The sequence below is a fragment of the Dendrobates tinctorius genome, unplaced genomic scaffold, assembly GCF_039654945.1.
Source record: "Dendrobates tinctorius isolate UK_male_01 unplaced genomic scaffold, ASM3965494v1 ptg000138l, whole genome shotgun sequence".
In the NCBI taxonomy this organism is placed as follows: Eukaryota; Metazoa; Chordata; class Amphibia; order Anura; family Dendrobatidae; genus Dendrobates; species Dendrobates tinctorius.
The window spans coordinates 29,298,536-29,319,125 of NW_027361806.1; the positions used below are offsets into that span (position 1 = coordinate 29,298,536).

Consider the following 20,590-nt stretch of genomic DNA (forward strand, 5'->3'; position numbering starts at 1 on the left):
CCAATCCATCCCGAGTGACACTGTGCTGTACCTAATCCATACCGTGTGACACTGTGCTGTACCTAATCCATCCCGTGTGACACTGTGCTGTACCTAATTCATCCCGTGTGACACTGCTGTACCCAATCCATCCCGTGTGACACTGTCCTGTACCCAATCCATCCCGTGTGGTACTGTGCTGTACCCAATCCATCTTGTGTGACACTGCTGTACCTAATCATCCTGTGTGATACTGTGCCCAATCCATCCCGAGTGACACTGTGCTGTACCTAATCCATCCTGTGTGACACTGCTGTACCTAATCCATCCTGTGTGATACTGTGCTGTACTCAATCCATCCCGAGTGACAATGTGCTGTACTTAATCCATCCTGTGTGACACTGTGCTGTACCTAATCCATCCTGTGTGACACTGCTGTACCTAATCCATCCTGTGTGACACTGTCATGTACCCAATCCATCCCGTGTGACACTGTGCTGTACCTAATCCGTCCTGTGTGATACTGTGCTGTACCCAATCCATCCCGAGTGACACTGTGCTGTAACTAATCCATCCCGTGTGACACTGTCCTGTAACTAATCCATCCCGTGTGACACTGCTGTACCTAATTCATCCCGTGTGACACTGTGCTGTACCCAATCCATCCCGTGTGACACTGTCCTGTACCCAATCCATCCCGTGTGGTACTGTGCTGTACCCAATCCATCCCGAGTGACACTGTGCTGTACCTAATCCATCCCGTGTGACTGTCCTGTACCTAATCCATCCCGTGTGACACTGTGCTGTACCTAATCCATCCTGTGTGACACTGCTGTACCTAATCCATCCCATGTAACACTGCTGCTCTCCATGGCTCAGCACCACCCTACATCTCCTCCCTTGTTTCAGTATACCACCCTACCCGCGCCCTCCGTTCTGCTGATGACCTGAGGTTAGCATCCTCAATAATCAGAACCTCCCACTTCCGTCTCCAAGACTATACACGTGCTGCGCCAATTCTTTGGAATGCACTTCCCAGGTCAATACGATTAGTCCCCAATCCCCACAATTTTAAGCGTGCCCTGAAAACGCATTTATTCAGACTGGCCTACCGCCTCAACACATTAACCTAATCTATCCCTGTGTGGCAGAGCCAAAAGTTTTACCATAACCAGGTTCCCCGCATCATGTTCCCACATGCTTTATGCATCCATTAGCCCTCTGTGTCTGTACTGTCACACACTTAACATTATGGCTGGTCCATACAATCAGGGCAACTGTTACCACCCACCTTCCGTGTCTCCCTCTTTCCTCATAGACTGTAAGCTTGCGAGCAGGGCCCTCATTCCTCTTAGTATCTGTTATGATCTATGTGATTATTGTTATGCTGTAATGTCTATTGTCTGTACAAATCCCCTCTGAAATGTAAAGTGCTGCGGAATATGTCAGCGCTATAGAAATAAAATAATAATTATTATTATTATTATAACATGTGTAATACATACTATCTGCTGTAGCTAATGCTATCTTGTGTGATAATTTGTGCTGTATCTAATCCTTCCCCATATGATACCATCTGCAGTGCTGTGTATCTAATTCCTTGATGTGTGATGCAACGACATCTAAGCCCAAAATGCACGCATCTCAGGGCTGTAGCCGGAGCCAGTGTCAGGCTCTCATTATTTGCCCCTGGGTTCTCCATTCTCTTGGTGCTTTGCCATCTGTGTTTTGTGCTCCTGAGTCTCTTGATTTATGTCCCTGGGTCAGTGGTTTTCCTGGTATTTTTGTGTCCCAGGGTCAGCCGATGGCCTGGTGCTTTGTGTCCTGGAGTCGGCTGATCTTGTGGTGCTTTATGCCCCTAGGTTGGCCGATTTCCTGGCTCTTCATGTCCCTGGGTCAGCTGATTTCCTGGCGCTTTATGTCACTGGGTCGGATGATTTCCTGGCTTTTTGTGCCCCTAGGTCGGCCGATTTAGTGGCGTTTTGTGCCCTGTGATTGGCTGGTTTCTTGGTGCTTTGCCCCCTGATCGCTATGTTTTGTGCCCTGGGTAGGCCAATTTCCTGGCGCTTTATGTCCCTGGGTCGGACATTTTCTCTGGGCATTATGTACCTGGGTTGGATGATTTCCTGGTGCTTTGGGTCCCTGGATCGACTATTTCCTGGCATTTTGTGCCCTTGGGTCGGCCGATTTACTGGCGTTTTGTGCCCTGTGGTTGGCCAGTTTCTTGGCGCTTTGCCTCCTGATCGCTGTGTTTTGTGCCTCTGGGTTGGTCTATTTCCTGGTGTTTTGTGCCCTGGGTTGGCCAATATCCTAGCTTTTTGTGCCACTGGGTCGGCTGATTTCCTGGCACTTTATGTCCCTGGGTCGAACAATTTCGTTGGGCTTTATGTTCCTGGGTTGGATGATTTCCTGGCGCTTTGGGTCCCTGGGTCGGATGATTTCCAGGCGTTTTGGGTCCCTGGGTCGGATGATTTCCTGGCGCTTTGGGTCCTTGGGTCGGATGATTTCCAGGCGTTTTGTGCCCCTGGGTCGGCCTATTTACTGTCGTTTTGTGCCCTGTAGTTGGCTGGTTTCTTGGTGCTTTATGTCCCTGGGTCAGCTGATTTCCTGGCATTTTGGTGCCTCAGGGTCAGTCGATTGCCTGGTGCTTTGTCTCCTGGAGTCGGCTGATCTTGTGGCACTTTATGTCCCTGGGTCGGCTGATATCCTGGTGTTTTGTATCCCTGGGGTTGCCTATTTTCTGGCGCTTTGGGTCCCTGGGAGGGCCGTTTTCCTGGTGCTTTATATCCCTGGGTTGGACTATTTCCTGGCGCTTTATGTCCCTGAGTTGGACGATTTCCTGGCTTTTTGTGCCCCTAGGTTGGCCGATTTACTGTCGCTTTAGGTCCCTGGGTCGGCCGATTTCCTGGCACTTTATGACCCTGGGTTTGCCTATTTTCTGGTGTTTTGTGCTCTGGGGTTGGCCGGTTTCTTGGCGTTTTACCTTGGTGTCTGTGTTTGTCCCTCTGAGTCGGCGGGTTTCCTTGTGCTTAGTGTCCCTGGGTCGGTATTTTTGTGTCCCAGGGTCGGCCGATTGCCTGGTGCTTTGTGTCATGGAGTCGGGTGATCTTGTGTCCCTGGGTTTTTTCCTATTTTCTGGTGTTTTGTGCCCTGGGGTTGGTGCTTTATACCCCTAGGTTAGGCAATTTCCTGGCTCTTCATGTCCCTGGGTCAGCTGATTTCCTGGCACTTTATGTCACTGGGTCGGACGATTTCGTTTGGCTTTATGTCCCTGGGTCTGACTATTTCCTGGCGCATTGGGTCCCTGGGTCGGCCGATTTCCTGGCTTTTTGTGCCCCTAGGTCGGCCAATTTACTGGCGCTTTAGGTCCCTGGGTTGGCCGATTTCCTGGCGCTTTATGTCTCTGGGTCGGACTATTTCCTGGCGCTTTGGGTCCCTGGGTCGGCCGATTTCTTGGAGCTTTATGTCCCTGGCTAGGATGATTTCCTGGTGTTTTGTGCCCCTGGGTCGGCCAATTTCCTGGCTTTTTGTGCCCCTAGGTCGGTCGATTTACTGGGGTTTTGTGCCCTGTGATTGGCCGGTTTCTTGGCGCTTTGCCTCCTGATCGCTAAGTTTTGTGCCCTGGGTAGACCAATTTTCTGGCTTTTTGTGCTCCTGGGTCGGCTAATTTACTGGCACTTTAGGTCCCTGGGTCGGCCGATTTCCTGGCGCTTTATGACCCTAGGTTGGACGATTTACTGGCGTTTTGTGCACTGTGATTGGCCAATTTCCTGGCTTTTTGTGCCCCTAGGTCGGCCAATTTACTGGCGCTTTAGGTCCCTGGGTCGGCCGATTTCCTGGCGCTTTATGACCCTAGGTTGGACGAATTCCTTGTGCTTTATGTCCCTGTGTTGTCCGATTCCCTGGCGTTTTGTGTCCCTGGGTTTTTTCCTATTTTCTGGTGTTTTGTGCCCTGGGGTTGGCCAGTTTCTTGGCGTTTTACCCTGATCTCTGTGTTTGTGCCTCTGGGTCAGCGGGTTTCCTGGTGCTTAGTGTCCTTGGGTCCGCTGATTTCCTGACGTTTTGTGCCCCTGGGTCTGCCGGTTTCCTGGCATTTTTGTGTCCTGGGGTCAGCCGATTGCCTGGTGCTTTGTGTCCTGGAGTCGGCTGATCTTGGGATGCTTTATACCCCTAGCTTGGCCGATTTCCTGGCATTTTGTGTCCCTGGGGTTGCCTATTTTCTGGAGTTTTGTGCACTGGGGTTGACAGTTTTCTTGGCGTTTTACCCCGATCTCTGTGTTTGTGCCTCTGGGTCAGCGGGTTTCCTGGTGCTTAGTGTCCCTGGGTCGGCGGGTTTCCTGGCATTTTTGTGTCCCGGGGTCTGCCGGTTTCCTGGAGCTTTGTGTCCTGGCGTTGGCCGTTTTTTTTGGCGCCTTGCTCCCTCTGATCGATGTGTGTTGTGCCCCTAGGTCGGCCAGTCTCCTGGGTTGGCTGGTTTTCTGATGTTTTGTGCTCCTGGGTTGGCTGGTTTTCTGGAGCTTTGTCTCGCATGGTTGGCCGATTTCTTGGCGCTTTGCCGCCTGATGGCTGTGTCTTGTGCCCCTGGGTCAGCCAGTTTTCTGGCATTTTTGTGCCCCTGGGCTGGCCCATTCCCTGGTGCTTTTTGCCTCTGGGTTCGCCGGTTTCCTGGAGCTTATTGTCCCACGGTCAGCCAGTTTTCTGGTGCTGTGTCTACCAGGGTCGGCCGGTTTCCTTTGAGCTTTGTGTCCCTGGGTCGGTCAGTTTCCTGCATTTTTGTGCCTCTGGGCTGGACGCTTTCCTGGTGCTTTTTGCCTCTGGGTCTGCCAGTTTCCTTGAGCTTTTTGTCCCGGGGTCAGCCGGTTTTCTGGTGCTGTGTGACCCAGGGTCGGCCGGTTTCTTTCGAGCTTTGTGCACCATGGTTGGCTGATCTTGTGGTGCTGTATGTCCCTAGGTTGACCTTTTTCCTGACTCTTTGCTGTCTGTTCTCTCTGTCCTGTGCCCCCTGTTCTGTGATTTTGGTGACCTGAAGCCATCAGACAGGATTATCCTATGGATGGTACTATTGCCAGTGCAATGTGCGCGTCTGTTGTGTGTGACGCGGTGCCCGCTCACCCTGGCTGATGTGTTAATAGCATTTATCTGTCATCCACCAGACGGCGGCTGCAAGCATTCTGCAGCGGAGGCAGGGTCATTATTACATCCTGCCAGCCACACATTGTAAGTGACACAGGGCCAGAAAATAATTATTTTTCTTAAAGAGCCACTAACCCACAATAAACAATGCAGGATTGTTAAGAGGCACAGTTCATATCAGTACCCAGGACCAAAAAGCTCTAAGATTAGAATGAATGGCTAGATATGCTGATTTATATGCAAATAATCATAGTCGTAATACTAAACACCGTTCCAAATTATTCTGAAAATTGGATGTCGGTGCCATAAAGATGTAGTTTTGTGTTTTCCCATAACCTCATTGACGGTTTTTGTCTTGGGGGTCTTTGGATCACTGATATTAATCTCAGACACCTGTGACAATTTGTTTCCAGGTGCCCAATTACAGGAAAGCTCCTTAGGCTGTGTGCCCACGTTGCGTTTGGTTAAGCGTTTTTGATGCATTTTTCAGGGTCAAACCGCATCAAAAACGCTTAAAAGAAGCACCCATTCATTTTAATGCATTTTGGCCTTTTTGTGCCAATGGATGCGGTTTTTACTGCTAAGGAAACGCTTAGCGGTAAAAAACGCAGCATGTTCATTAATTTCCGCTTAGGTCCGCGTTTTTGGCTATTTCCTATAGTCCAAAAGACACGCGGAAAAAAAACGCATCAAAAACGCGGAAAAAAACATGCGTTTTCTGGGAAGGAGACCCGTTTCCCGAGCATTTAAAAACGCTAACATGGGCACATAGCCGTAAGAAGAAGGACGTTCCACATTATTAAGCAGTCGCAGGTTTCAAGCAATGTGGGAAAGAAAAAAGATCTCTGCTGCTGAAAAGCCTCGACAAGATATGAAATCATTAGTTATTTCACAGAAACCTAAGCGCAGTCATCGTACTGTGGAGAGGTTTGTGGCTGATACAGAGCACAGACGGGCTCATGCAGATAAAGGCAGAATGAGGAAGGTTCTGCCAGATAAATCCACCAGATTAAGAAAGTAGCTGCTAAAATCCCATTACCAAGCAGCAGACAGGTATGTAAAGCTGCTGGTGCATCTGCAAACCTGGAGGTGTGGGATCCCCAGAGGCTGCAGTAGTGCATAAACCTACTATTCAGCCGCCCCTAAACTGCGCTCACAAGCAGAGACGGCTGCACTGGCCCAGACATACATGAAGACTAATTGTACACCAGCCACATTTACTGACGATGCCGTGTAACCCTGCATGGTCCAGATGGATGGACTAGTGGATGGCTGTGGATGGCCTCCATGCCCCAACAAGGCTTCGACATCAGCAAGGAAGTGACAGTCATATTTTGAGCTGGAATCTTGGTGAGAGAGCTGGTAGCCCCATTAGGGTCCCTGAAGATGTGACACTTAGATTACTGACCCTGGATTAAGCTAAGCCCTGTGCAGATTTGCGGTAATTCAAACTGCAAATCACCACAAAAAAATGAGATTCTGCTGCAAATTCTAGAGCAAATACACATGGGATTTATCCAACAAATATATATTCTGCATGTGACCATGACGGAGGCTGAAGGATTCTCCTGGGAATAATGATTTCTGGAGTTTGTCTTTAATAACTTTTAATAGGAAAGCGGGTGGGTCGACCTGTTTGATTTCAAAATTAACACTCTGAAATGTATGAGGAGTCCCCCCCCAAAAAACAATCCTTATAACAATCTGAGGGTCTCCTGTAGCCGAACAACACCGCTATTTCACATTCTGAGTAAAGACAGCGCCGCTTTCATCCCTCCGTCCACAGCTATTCTATTTTTAGTGGATTGCAATTCCACAGTTGTCAGCTCCGTAGAATGTAACATCCTCAGAGCTGTCGCTACTAATGGCTCTCGGACAGAAACATGTCAGTCCAGCTGTAATGACAGTCACAGACGCTGCATAGAAAGTGGTGCACTCTGCGAGCTGGACGACTTCCATCTGCCAAGTGCCAGCCGTGACACTGAATTTACACAGTCACTCTCCAACCTGACAGCTTCACTCAGACATAGGAGACATGAAAAGCTTTCACTGTTGTACTGAGGCGGCTGGAGAAGAAAGGGCATGGCCACGAACTTGCCGCAGCTTAGATGACCTCATAGTATTTATTACAGCTATATTACGGAGCTAGGGAACAGTGATCAGTCACTGATCTATAGCAACAGCTTGTGACAAACATTGCTGCACATACATTACATTACTGATCCTGAGTTTAATCCTGTATTATACTCCAGAGCTGCAATCACTATTCTGCTGGTGCAGTCACTGTGTACATACATTACTGATCCTGAGTTACATCCTGTATTATATATACTCCAGAGCTGCACTCACTATTCTGCTGGTGCAGTCACTGTGTACATACATTACTGATCCTGAGTTACATCCTGTATTATACCACAGAGCTGCTCTCAATATTCTGCTGGTGCAGTCACTGTGTACATACATTACTGATCCTGAGTTACATCCTGTATTATATATACTCCAGAGCTGCACTCACTATTCTGCTGGTGCAGTCACTGTGTACATACATTACATTACTGATCCCGAGTTACATCCTGTATTATCCTCCAGAGCTGCACTCACTATTCTGCTGGTGCAGTCACTGTGCACATACATTATATTACTGATCTGAGTTACATCCTGTGTTATACTCCAGAGCTGCACTCACTATTCTGCTGGTGCAGTCACTGTAAACATTACTTATCCTGTAGTAGTATGCTTCAGAGCTGATCTTCTTAATCTACAACTTCAGAGTTAATATGTCACAGTTACTCCGGCTTGTTCGGTTTCTGCACAGTGCTTAGGCTGGTGATTTTACATTATTGTGGGCACCAGTGTTCAGACTTTTCGCTGGTTGATGAGTATTAGGTAGCTGGAAGCCTTGTCCCTGTGCTCTTGCTCCTTCCTCCGTCTCTTTGCTCCTTCCTCCGTCTCTTTGCTCCTTCCTCCTCTCTTTGCTCCTTCCTCCTCTCTTTGCTCCTTCCTCCTCTCTTTGCTTCTTCCTCTTCTCTTTGCTCCTTCTTCCTCTCTTTGCTCCTTCCTCCTCTCTTTGCTCCTTCCTCCTTCTCTTTGCTCCTTCCTCCTTCTCTTTGCTCCTTCCTCCTTCTCTTTGCTCCTTCCTCATTCTCTTTGCTCCTTCCTCCTCTCTTTGCTCCTTCCTCCTTCTCTTTGCTCCTTCCTCCTTCTCTGTGCTCCTTCCTCCTTCTCTTTGCTTCTTCCTCCTTCTCTTTGCTCCTTCCTCCTCTCTTTGCTTCTTCCTCTTCTCTTTGCTCCTTCTTCCTCTATTTGCTCCTTCCTCCTTCTCTTTGCTCCTTCCTCCTTCTCTTTGCTCCTTCCTCCTTCTCTTTGCTCCTTCCTCCTTCTCTTTGCTCCTTCCTCCTTCTCTTTGCTCCTTCCTCCTTCTCTTTGCTCCTTCCTCCTTCTCTTTGCTCCTTCCTCCTTCTCTTTGCTCCTTCCTCATTCTCTTTGCTCCTTCCTCATTCTCTTTGCTCCTTCCTCCTCTCTTTGCTCCTTCCTCCTTCTCTTTGCTCCTTCCTCCTTCTCTTTGCTCCTTCCTCCTTCTCTTTGCTCCTTCCTCCTTCTCTTTGCTCCTTCCTCCTTCTCTTTGCTCCTTCCTCCTTCTCTTTGCTCCTTCCTCCTTCTCTTTGCTCCTTCCTCCTCTCTTGCTCTTTCATTCTTTTCTCTGCTTTGTGGCTTGTATATAAGGTTTGACTGGAGATGCTGTTATTTCTCTGCTTTAAGTGACGTCTATTGGAGGCAACTGCAAACTGCAACTGGCGGAAAGGCCATAGGGCTATCATTTGAGTCTTGTTATAATTTTCAAGTCTTTTTCTGTTAATAATTCTCCTGTAAGCCCTGCAGATACCCAGGAGTGGAGCAGCCCTGAGGTGTACGGAGCCTTCATCATTTACTGGTCACCGGCTGGGCAGGAAAGGTTGTGGCAGCAGCACTTGTCTATGGGCCTTTGTCACATTACACAATGTTACAGCCATCTAATCACATAATGCAGAAGTTAATCTAACGCAATAGATAAAAAAACACAACGTGACAGTGATGATTTAATGTCTGTGGAGTTCCAGCTGTATCAATAAATGACCCTGTTATCCTGCTGCGTTAACGGTTTCAATGGCCGCCGAATAGTAATTAACTGCTCATTTTACACTTTTCATCTTTTTTTTCTAGTACTTCAAAAGCTGCGCACCTGGTATCTGTCCGAGTGGTGAATCTCGTCCGTGGAGTGAGGCGACGCTGTGGGTGATTCCCCTTCTCTCTTGATTGAAGCTGATAACAGCACAGACTGCAGAATGAGAGAGACAAGGGTGGGGGGGCAGATGAAAAGGTCAGGTAAGAATTGCAAGAAATCAGAAAATTCCAAAGCTTTTATGTACTATTTTTGTGTGTGCCCTCCGCTCTATTGTGCCATTACATCTGCCAAAAGCAAAGCCCGTTTGATCATTTGTCAAAACTGAACATCTTTGTTAACGCTGCCGGCATCTCCCGGCTCAATGGGGTTGCAGGCAGCCAAGTGATCTTTCATGTAGCGTACCTATAAAAAAGCATTGATCGTAGGTTTGAATGCTATTAACCGCTGCAGATTCTTGTAATTACAGGTCCCACACAGATTAAACTCTCCTCCCAGCCTCTTCCTCAGGGTTTTATCAGAACTGAAATTGAAGGTGTACAAAGTACAGCAGGAGGTGGGGGAAATAAAACAGCCACAAAGTAAAAATAAATTGTAAGCAACCATATTGTAACATTGGTGAAAAATGGTCGATTAGGCCAAAAGTGAAATGATATGTATTCAGCGCCCAGCTCGGCCCTGGGAAGAGCTGCGGAGCCATTTATTCAGCATTCTTCCCGAGCACCATGGAGATGACCTCTGGAAAAAAAACAGGGCTAAACTAATCCCAGAGATGTCAATCTCCAGGCCTCTTCTACATGTGCTTGCAGTTCAGATTAATAAACTGTCTATTTTTAAATTGTGTGGAAAGCACTTCAATTCTAAATATCCACCTCGCATGTTAAGTATGGCACAATTCATGCCAAGTCACACTCCCTACAGCGCGGCCCAGGAAATGCAACTTCCGTCATGGCAGGAGATGCCTTGTGCGGGGCCTGAAGCCTCAGGTGGTACTTGGGGTGGGGGCCGTTTTATCCATCTTTACATAATCCCTTGGCAGGAACATTTAGGCTCAGTTAATGCTTTTACAATATGTATTTATCTTGTCTGTAGCTAGATCTACATCGCTATCACTCCGCTCATTAGTTTGGGTACAAGGAGAAAACTGATTTTCCATCTTTAACTTCATAACATAAAAAAAGCTCAGTAAATATAAACTATTGCCATCTCTGTGATCAGGTTGGAAGAAGATATAGTGACAATCAACATTGTCGCTATTATGCCTATACGCATGATCACTCATCTTCTTGAAGGGAAACTGTCGTCTGCCCTAGCCCCCTTAAATGGCCACAATGTCTCTACTGCAATGTCTCTTCTTTGCTTTAATAGGCTTTTTATTATGCCTTAGTGATTGCTAAGATTGCCAAATCATATTTTAATCCGTGCTTGTGCTATGGAATTCTGTGAGGACTAGTCCAGCAGGACACTGATTTCCGCAGACTAATCCTTCCTCCCATGTAGTAAGTATGCCCCCTCCAGAGCGTGATTGACATGAAGTGACATCATTAACGGCTCTTTGCACATCCATAACTGCTGTAACTGAGGATGCGCAATGAAGCCAGGTGACTGTGCGTGCCCGAGGACTGTGGGTTCCTCCGCAGCCGGCCGAGCCATACATCACCGATGCCTCCCTGGGTATGCGTAAGTCCCTAATTGACACCCGGCTTCATATAACATCCCCAGGGAGGCAGAACGCCATGCACATGTACATCTTGGAATTTATGTCAGTTGCACCAATAGTGGTGAGTTTACACGATTCGAGGAAGGATTAGTTTGGGGGAATAAGCTAACTTTTTCTAATGTTGCGCGTGCCCTCTCAGAATAAAACTTGATTGTACAATTATAGAGCAATCAGTAACGTAGACGAAGGAGGCTGTTTGACATGTTATGATTCTATTTCTATATTCTGAGTTGAATAGGACACCCAGGGTCATCGTGTACAACCCCCTGCTCAATGCGGGAGTCACTAAACCATCTCAGACAGATATCTGTCCAGCCTCTGTATGAAGACTTCCATTGAAGGAGAACTCACCACTAGAGATGAGCAAATTTGTTCGGATTTTGTTCCCGCATGTGATTTTGACATATTCGTGCCATATTCAAACACTATTCCTGCCGAATGTTTGTCTTATGATCGGTCCCGAATATATTCAGAAATTTCTACTCCCATTGACTCTAATGATGTTCGGCTGTGTTCAATAAATATTGCAAAAACAAAATATGATTTTGATCGTATTCGGAACCGAATCCAAACAGATTCGCTCATCTCTACTCACCACCTCTCGTGGGTGCAGTAGAGACATGGCAGCCATTTAATAGGTTAGGGCCGCTGACAAGTTCCCTTTAAAGTCATGAACAGCATGGCACAGCCCTCATCCCCGTCATACAACTTTGGGAAAGCTGTGTACCAGAACCCCAAATACCGCTGTCTTCTACACTATCGTCCCTCTGCCCTATGTAAAAAAAACCTGCACTTAATTTGCGGTTTAATAAAAGAAAGAAAAGAGTAAATGTGTTTAAGTAAAAGAAAGAAAAAAAAATCGGTATAACAGGTGAGGAACATACGGCAGTAAATCACAGCTTCCCTCCTGTATCACTCATTAAAAATGGCCTTTTGTAAGGTAAAATTATCATTGTAAGCAATAAGATCTTAAAAAAGGTAATTCACGGCTTTCTCACCCTTTAATATGATAGCCGCCATCGGCTAATTTTTCCCTTAATGGCAACAGAGCTATAAATTTAGTGCGAGTGGGGCACTTTCTTCACCTTCTCACTCCTTATTCTGGCAGCATTCTCTTCTGCGTCTATTAGCGAGTGAGAGTGGACAAGGGACACTGGAGTTACAGCTAACACTCAGCTGAGCTAGGAGCCGAAATATCAGTCAGCGATCCTTCTACTGATTCCATGGGTGCGATAAACGTTTATCATGTGCTGTTTTTTTTCTTTGTTTTTATTTGTCACTTTTTTGTTTTGCAGCATTTCTTGACATTTCTTCTGTTAAATTCCTCAAAATGGTGCAATGTTGTTAGTGAATTTTGAGCAAAACTAAAAATGATCTTTGTCTTTCCACTGTTTAGCGTTATTTTTTTTAAAGCACAAAAAGTTTCAGATTTGATCAATGGTACAAAAGTTCAGCAATTAAGGTGTATGTTATATCTTGGATGGGAGTAAAATAATGCCACATTTTGCGACTTTTTAAAAGGTTGCTATTGATAAATCAGCAAATCAGCCGTAATCAACTGAAAACCCCTGAATTGTGGCCACAATGGTGGAGATAAAAACAGCAACCCTTTTTAAAACAGACTTTAGAAAAGACACAAATTCAAAGAAAAATTAGGCGCAACTATAAAACAGTCAAAAAAACACCAATAAGATACAAAAATAGGGCACATGCAATGATGAATCGGCTCTTCATTTCCTGTATTTTATTTTACTAATGATTCCCAGCTTGTCTCAAAATACTTCACATTGCTTAGGCTGAGCTCTCTCTCTCTTGTGCTGATTTTTGCACTTTGCTGAGAAATGTACTGCCATGTATCGACAAAAATATAACTATTATAATACTTCCCCTATGTTTGAGAAAATAACTACTATAATACTGCTCCTATGTACAAGAATATAACTACTGTAATACTACCCATATATACAAGAATATAACTACTATAATACTGCTCCCTATGTACAAGAATATAACTGCTATAATACTGCCCCTATGTACAAGAATATAACTACTATAATACTGCCCCTATGTACAAGAATATAACTACTATAGTACTGCCCCTATGTACAAGAATATAACTACTATAATACGGCCCCTATGTACGAGAATATGACTACTATAATACTGCCCCTATGTACAAGAATATAACTACTATAATACTGCCACTATGTACAAGAATATAACTACTGTAATACTACCCATATATACAAGAATATAACTACTATAATACTGCTCCCTATATACAAGAATATAACTACTATAATACTGCTCCCTATATACAAGAATATAACTACTATAATACTGCCCCTATGTACAAGAATATAACTACTATAATACTGCCCCCATGTACAAGAATATAACTACTAGAATACTGCTCCTATGTATAAGAATATAACTACTATAATACTGCTCCTATGTACAAGAATATAACTACTATAATACTGCTCCCTGTATACAAGAATATAACTACTATAATACTGCCCCTATGTATGAGAATATGACTACTATAATACTGCTCCTATGTACAAGAATATAACTACTATAATACTGCTCCTATGTATGAGAATATAACTACTATAATACTGCTCCTATGTACAAGAATATAACTATTATAATACTGCTCCTATGTACAAGAATATAACTACTATAATACTGCTCCTATGTATGAGAATATAACTACTATAATACTGCTCCTATGTACAAGAATATAACTACTATATTACTGCTCCTATGTACAAGAATATAACTACTGTAATACTACCCATATATACAAGAATATAACTACTATAATACTGCTCCCTATGTACAAGAATATAACTGCTATAATACTGCTCCTATGTACAAGAATATAACTACTGTAATACTACCCATATATACAAGAATATAACTACTATAATACTGCTCCCTATGTACAAGAATATAACTACTATAATACTGCCCCTATGTACAAGAATATAACTACTATAATACTGCCCCTATGTACAAGAATATAACTACTATAGTACTGCCCCTATGTACAAGAATATAACTACTATAATACGGCCCCTATGTACGAGAATATGACTACTATAATACTGCCCCTATGTACAAGAATATAACTACTATAATACTGCCACTATGTACAAGAATATAACTACTGTAATACTACCCATATATACAAGAATATAACTACTATAATACTGCTCCCTATATACAAGAATATAACTACTATAATACTGCTCCCTATATACAAGAATATAACTACTATAATACTGCCCCTATGTACAAGAATATAACTACTATAATACTGCCCCCATGTACAAGAATATAACTACTAGAATACTGCTCCTATGTATAAGAATATAACTACTATAATACTGCTCCTATGTACAAGAATATAACTACTATAATACTGCTCCCTGTATACAAGAATATAACTACTATAATACTGCCCCTATGTATGAGAATATGACTACTATAATACTGCTCCTATGTACAAGAATATAACTACTATAATACTGCTCCTATGTATGAGAATATAACTACTATAATACTGCTCCTATGTACAAGAATATAACTATTATAATACTGCTCCTATGTACAAGAATATAACTACTATAATACTGCTCCTATGTATGAGAATATAACTACTATAATACTGCTCCTATGTACAAGAATATAACTACTATATTACTGCTCCTATGTACAAGAATATAACTACTATAATACTGCCCCCTATGTACAAGAATATAACTACTATAATACTGCTCCTATGTACAAGAATATAACTACTATAATACTGCTCCTATGTACAAGAATATAACTACTATAATACTGCTCCTATGTACAAGAATATAACTACTATAATACTGCCCCTATGTACAAGAATATAACTACTATAATACTGCCCCTATGTACAAGAATATAACTACTATAATACTGCTCCTATGTACAAGAATATAACTACTATAATACTGCTCCTATGTACAAGAATATAACTACTATAATACTGCTCCTATGTACAAGAATATAACTACTATAATACTGCTCCTATGTACAAGAATATAACTACTATAATACTGCTCCTATGTACAAGAATATAACTACTATAATACTGCTCCTATGTACAAGAATATAACTACTATAATACTGCCCCTATGTACAAGAATATAACTACTATAATACTGCTCCTATGTACAAGAATATAACTACTATAATACTGCTCCAATGTACAAGAATATAACTACTATAATACTGCTCCTATGTACAAGAATATAACTACTATAATACTGCTCCCTATGTACAAGAATATAACTACTATAATACTGCCCCTATGTACAAGAATATAACTACTATAATACTGCTCCCTATGTACAAGAATATAACTACTATAATACTGCTCCTATGTACAAGAATATAACTACTATAATACTGCCCCTATGTATGAGAATATAACTACTATAATACTGATTCTTATTGACAATGACTGAGGAGGGCCCCATCATTATTGTGATGCCTAAATTGGCAGGCAATCACATATGAACAAGTAAATCACACGCTTGTAGTGTGTGCAGTTGTGCTTTTTCTCCGTGTAACAGGCGATGAGCTGCGGTAACATGATGTCTTATATGTCCATCATTCTGTGCACAGTATGTTAGTTATTCTGCCCAACCAGGACATTATAGCGCCAATCTGCAGATGGTGATTGGCCGCGGTCGGCACGTCTATGTGCCTTTACTTCTCATTTTCCTGCACCTTTCCTTCTCTGCATAGATCCCTGTAATCTTCCATATGTCGCTGTTTGCACCATCCAGCTGTGTAATTTTCCCGTCAGTGTTGAAATGCCGCTTTAAGATAAAAGCAGGCCGTCATTGTACACCATCAGGCAATGAGATTTGGGTCCTTATAGCTGCAGCGCAGTAAACACACATCTTTTGGCCATCCATCAGCGTCGCCTGTCAGTGCAACAAATAACCCTGTTTTCATACAGCGATCGGCTTGTTTTTCCTTGAGCACAAAGTGTTTCCTGTGCGGAGGTTTAACTCCTATCTAAATAGGTACTTATCACTTAACACAGGAGTGATACGCTGACATTTTCTGCCCGTCTTTTTCGTCCGTCTCTGCTGGAAACATTTTCACTGATACTAATAGCTGTGATCATTCAGAAGATGCAACCAGTGAGTGATACGTGATGTCAGGACGAAGATGGGGGATTTTGTTTGCTCGATAGGATAAAAATGTATTTTATTCTTTATGAATATATGAGGGTCTAGGAGAGGCTTGTTGGTAAAAGGATGATTTACCCCGGAGGACTTCTCACATCCACAATTTTACAAATCGCCCCATTAAATATGCAGGGAAGCATTGACAAGGTAAAGCCCCTGTAGCTGCAGACGCGGGGGGATTCTGGCTCTGATCACTTCTGCACCAGTCGGTGACCTCACATCTTCCGATTCTGGGTCTATCCATTAGACAATGCATGACCTGGCAGGTATAAGTAAATAACACGTCATCTCCCGATGCAAAAGTGAGCACAGCCAGAATAAGGACAGGAAACGTTCTAGGTTTTGAATTGTTCCCTTTTAGGAAATTTCTTTTTAGTTAGATCAGTCTTATTTTCCCAAAAAGTCGGGCAGTCAATCTGTCCACAATTAACACTTGTTAGTGGCAGTCATGTTTCCTAGAATCTTGGATTTCTTTTTTCTAAACATTAAGACAACAAAATCTCCGAGACAACGTACACACGTGAAATTAATAATGTAATAATAGAAAATGATGTAGTGAGGAAAATAGGCATTTTTGATCACCACATGTGTACAATGGACATAGTATTGGGCATATCGGGAAGGATACATCATAAACCGGGAAAGAAACCGAACCTGAAACCCAAGTGGTGTGAAAAAATATATATACTTTATTTATCACAAAATTGCATTAAAAATAAGGTGCAGGTGGACACAAATAACCAGGGAAGAAAAGGGACTGGACAAACTGAAAACTGGAAGAAAAAGTGGTACACAGTATCAATGATGGAGAAACGTGCATGTGTGCCGTGCTGCTAGGAAACCAAAGAGTAAGTGATTGATATAAGTAATATTGAATAATTATGGACCAAAGTAAAATGGCAGGTAACATATATCAGAGAAAATATGATAGAAGATATATAAAAGTGCCAGTGCATGTAGTGTATGGCGATCACAAGGTGTATAATCAAAAAGGAAATCACAAAATTGGTTGAAATATTGCCATGCTGCCAAAAAAAGGTTATATTGTACCTGCTGAAAGGTGGAGACGGGGGTCGTCAGATGTAGCAGCGCGGCACACATGCACGTTTCTCCATCATTGATACTGTATACCACTTTTTCTTCCAATTTTCAGTTTGTCCTGTGACCATTGCGTCCCTTTTCTTCCCTGGTTATTTGTGTCCACCTACGCCATATTTTTAATGCAATTCTGTAATAAAGTATATATATTTTTTCACATGACTTGGGTTTCAGATTCGGTTTCTTTGTGGGTTTATGTTTGCACTACACATGCCTGATCTTGTACCTCCTGTGAGGTTTGGAATCCGTGGATACAGGGCCGTTTTCTCGTGCTGCCCCCTAGTGTTGGGCCCTCTGCACTTGTATCTGGACAGCTCGCTCTTTTCACTCTCCTCTGTCCTGTATTAGATTTCCTTCTTCGGTACTTATGGAAGGATGAAGGAAGACACGGAGGAGGCGACAGAAAACATCAGAGGACTTCGGAATAAAACAGCTTGAAGCCACTTTAAACAAAGACTTTACTCCATGTAAATCAGAAAGTTTGGAAATGGCTCAATACTCCAGACTGAGGATCTTCTAAGGCTCGTCTGATGCCCGATGAAAGTCTCCATCCACAGGGATTCACTTTTCATGATGGATTCTTGAACTTGCGCTCTGTGGCCTTTACAGAGGGGTGAGCAGTGGACGGGCCCCTCTGGGGCTCAGCTGGGCCCTTTCTACTTGGAACACCACATCGGCCCTATTTAATTCTCACTCACGCGGCAGATGAGACTGTTTGTCAACTAAAATGCCTCCCTGCCGGGATGTGGGAGCCGGCGCTGGGCTTCCCCTGTGTTCTCTGTCCTGTTAGTGATCTGGCGTGCAGTGACAATGTCCTACCTAGTGTCCGTATTATCCGCAGCTGCTCCCTTATATCGCACCTACCACTCCATGTGAACGAGGCGACATTTTAAAAACGCATCATTTTTGCATTATTTTATAAAATCGTCTATTTTCTATAATGACCGTCATCGCGTCATTTCTGCCAAGATCGCCGCCTCCACTTTCACGTCGTGTCATCGGGATGCAGACAATTATCTTTTTTCCTCATCTGAGCAGTCAGAAGGGGCAATATCCTGTGAAATTGCACTAAAAGTAAATTAGACTTAACACTATCTTAATCCTTTCTGCTCTCGTGCCCGGATCCGCTTAGCGATATGAATCAAATGCTTCACTGTAATGGGGGGCAATCTGCGCAAACTGACAAATCACCAGAGGAAACACGGAGATAGAGATCTGGAGAGGATTAACCCTTGACAAGTCAAAAATACAACCAATAATCCAAAAGGAAACACTGACACAGTTCAGTCATTTTTTTTTTTCATTTATGCATAAACCATACATTTGTCATTAATATGATTAATTGATTTCTTTAATTTAGTTAATGAAACTTTTTATAAAAAAAGACGTAAAATGTATTACACTGGGAAGTTATGATGGATGCAGGGAGGCAGTCTGAGATGAACATTTATAATATGTCATTAGAATATTACACATCTAAATCCTACAAATGTGAAGCATCTGTGTGGCCAAAATAATTCATAGAAAATAAAAATTGTATTAGACTGCATGTAAAATCAAAATCAGAAAGCTAAAGTTTAAAAGGTGAAACATCATGAACCCCTGAAACATTTTTACAAAAAGAGTCATAAACAACAGCATAAAAGTGAAGCAAATATCAACACACATATTCCTGGCACATGAGTAGTGACAGCCAATATATTACGTGGAGTCAATGGAGTGTATAGAAAAATGGTAGAAACCAGGGTGTAATACCAGATCAGGGCGTCCTGATGTCCACCAAACCCAACACGCGTTTCACTCAGTGTGGAAACCTCTTTATGGTACTCATCACCAATCACAGCGTGTGATCATTATATACACCGCTAGTACACACGCAACAACTTGCATATGTAGAAAACGAAATCTGGCACTCTTGTATGAAAACTATAGAATACATGTTTATTTAGCATGGCAATCCCAATTTTAGTAACGTTTCGGTCTCTAACATCAACCTTCATCAGACGGATTGTTGTACTGTCTAAAAAAAACAGGAATAGCGCCATGGAGAGGAGGGTAGTGGTAGTAACCCAGAGAAAAATGCGATGTTAGAAACTGAAGTGTTACTAAATTTGGGATTGCTTTGCTAAATAAACATTTATCTGGTTTCAGGTGTGATTTTCATATTGCCCACACCTGTTACTTGCCACAGGTGAGTCTGAACGTGCATCATATGCTTGAAACAAAGTTGTTTACCCACGATTTTGGAAAGGTGCCAACAATTTTGTCCAGCCCATTTTTGGGGTTTTGTGTGAAAGTATGTCCAATTTGCCTTTTTTCCCTCTATTTGTTTTCATTGTTCTTAAACATACAAAGGACATAAACTATTTTTGCTCCTAAAGATGAATTGGGGCTTATTTTCAGGAGATTTCTTATGTTTTGTTCCATGAAAAACAATCCATATTTATTATTGAACAAGAGAGTGGGGGCCCTAGGCAGTTGACCAGTGTGCCCAACCCCAAACACTGGGCCTGACTGTAACTTGGACTTGCTTTTGGAGTAGGGCTAATATTTCAGTCATACTCCAAAGGAGTATGGGGCTAGATCTTATTTTCGGCGAATCAAATTACAGCACTCATTTAGAACTCACAGGATGGTGACGTTATTTATCTGCAAATGATGGAAAAATGGAAAAAATTAATTCAGTCTGGAGTATGCACGTCCAGAAATACCTGTGAATAGGACCGGTGTGGCCTTTTCTTGGCATTGTTCACGTACTCTCCAGACGGAGAACAGAGGCTAGTATGGAGGACTGTTCTCTTCAGCAATGAGTCTGGCTTTTGTCTTGGACACAGTAATGGCCAATGAGGGGGACATCACACCGGTCTTACTCCTGTGATTATGGTGTGGGGGGCTTAATATTCGGTAGCCGGACCCCAATAGTCATCGTTCCAGGTCGCTCACTGCTCGGTGTTAAATTGATTTGATGCCAGTGGTGTGGCCATTTATCCAAAGTGTCCAGGAGCTGCTCTTCCACACAGCATGTTCCTCACACTACTGTGAGTCGTCTGTGCGGCCTAAATGTGCCAGGACCCCTTGAAGCGCAGAAGGTGCAGAATGGCCATCGTCCATTGTGTTCCACATGAACACCTTCCTGCTGGCATGTTATAAAAGGTGAACCAATAAAAAGCAGCTTTTATAAAGGAACGGCGAGTGCCACTTTTTTCTTCTATGGACACTAAATGTGCTCCCGTGTTGGCAGCATCTCCGGACGGGTCT

At 43.3% G+C, this 20,590-nt stretch overlaps 1 protein-coding gene across 3 annotated transcripts in view; it reads right to left on the minus strand.

Moving 5' to 3' along the window:
• The window catches only part of RNF220 (ring finger protein 220), a 340,908-nt gene that overhangs the window by 75,787 nt on the left and 244,531 nt on the right, over positions 1-20,590 (minus strand). For all 3 annotated transcript variants that reach the window (XM_073544949.1, XM_073544947.1, XM_073544950.1), the window contains one exon: positions 9,332-9,427. In XM_073544949.1, the coding sequence (XP_073401050.1) occupies positions 9,332-9,427 (96 nt within the window). The remainder of the gene's footprint in view (positions 1-9,331; positions 9,428-20,590) is intronic.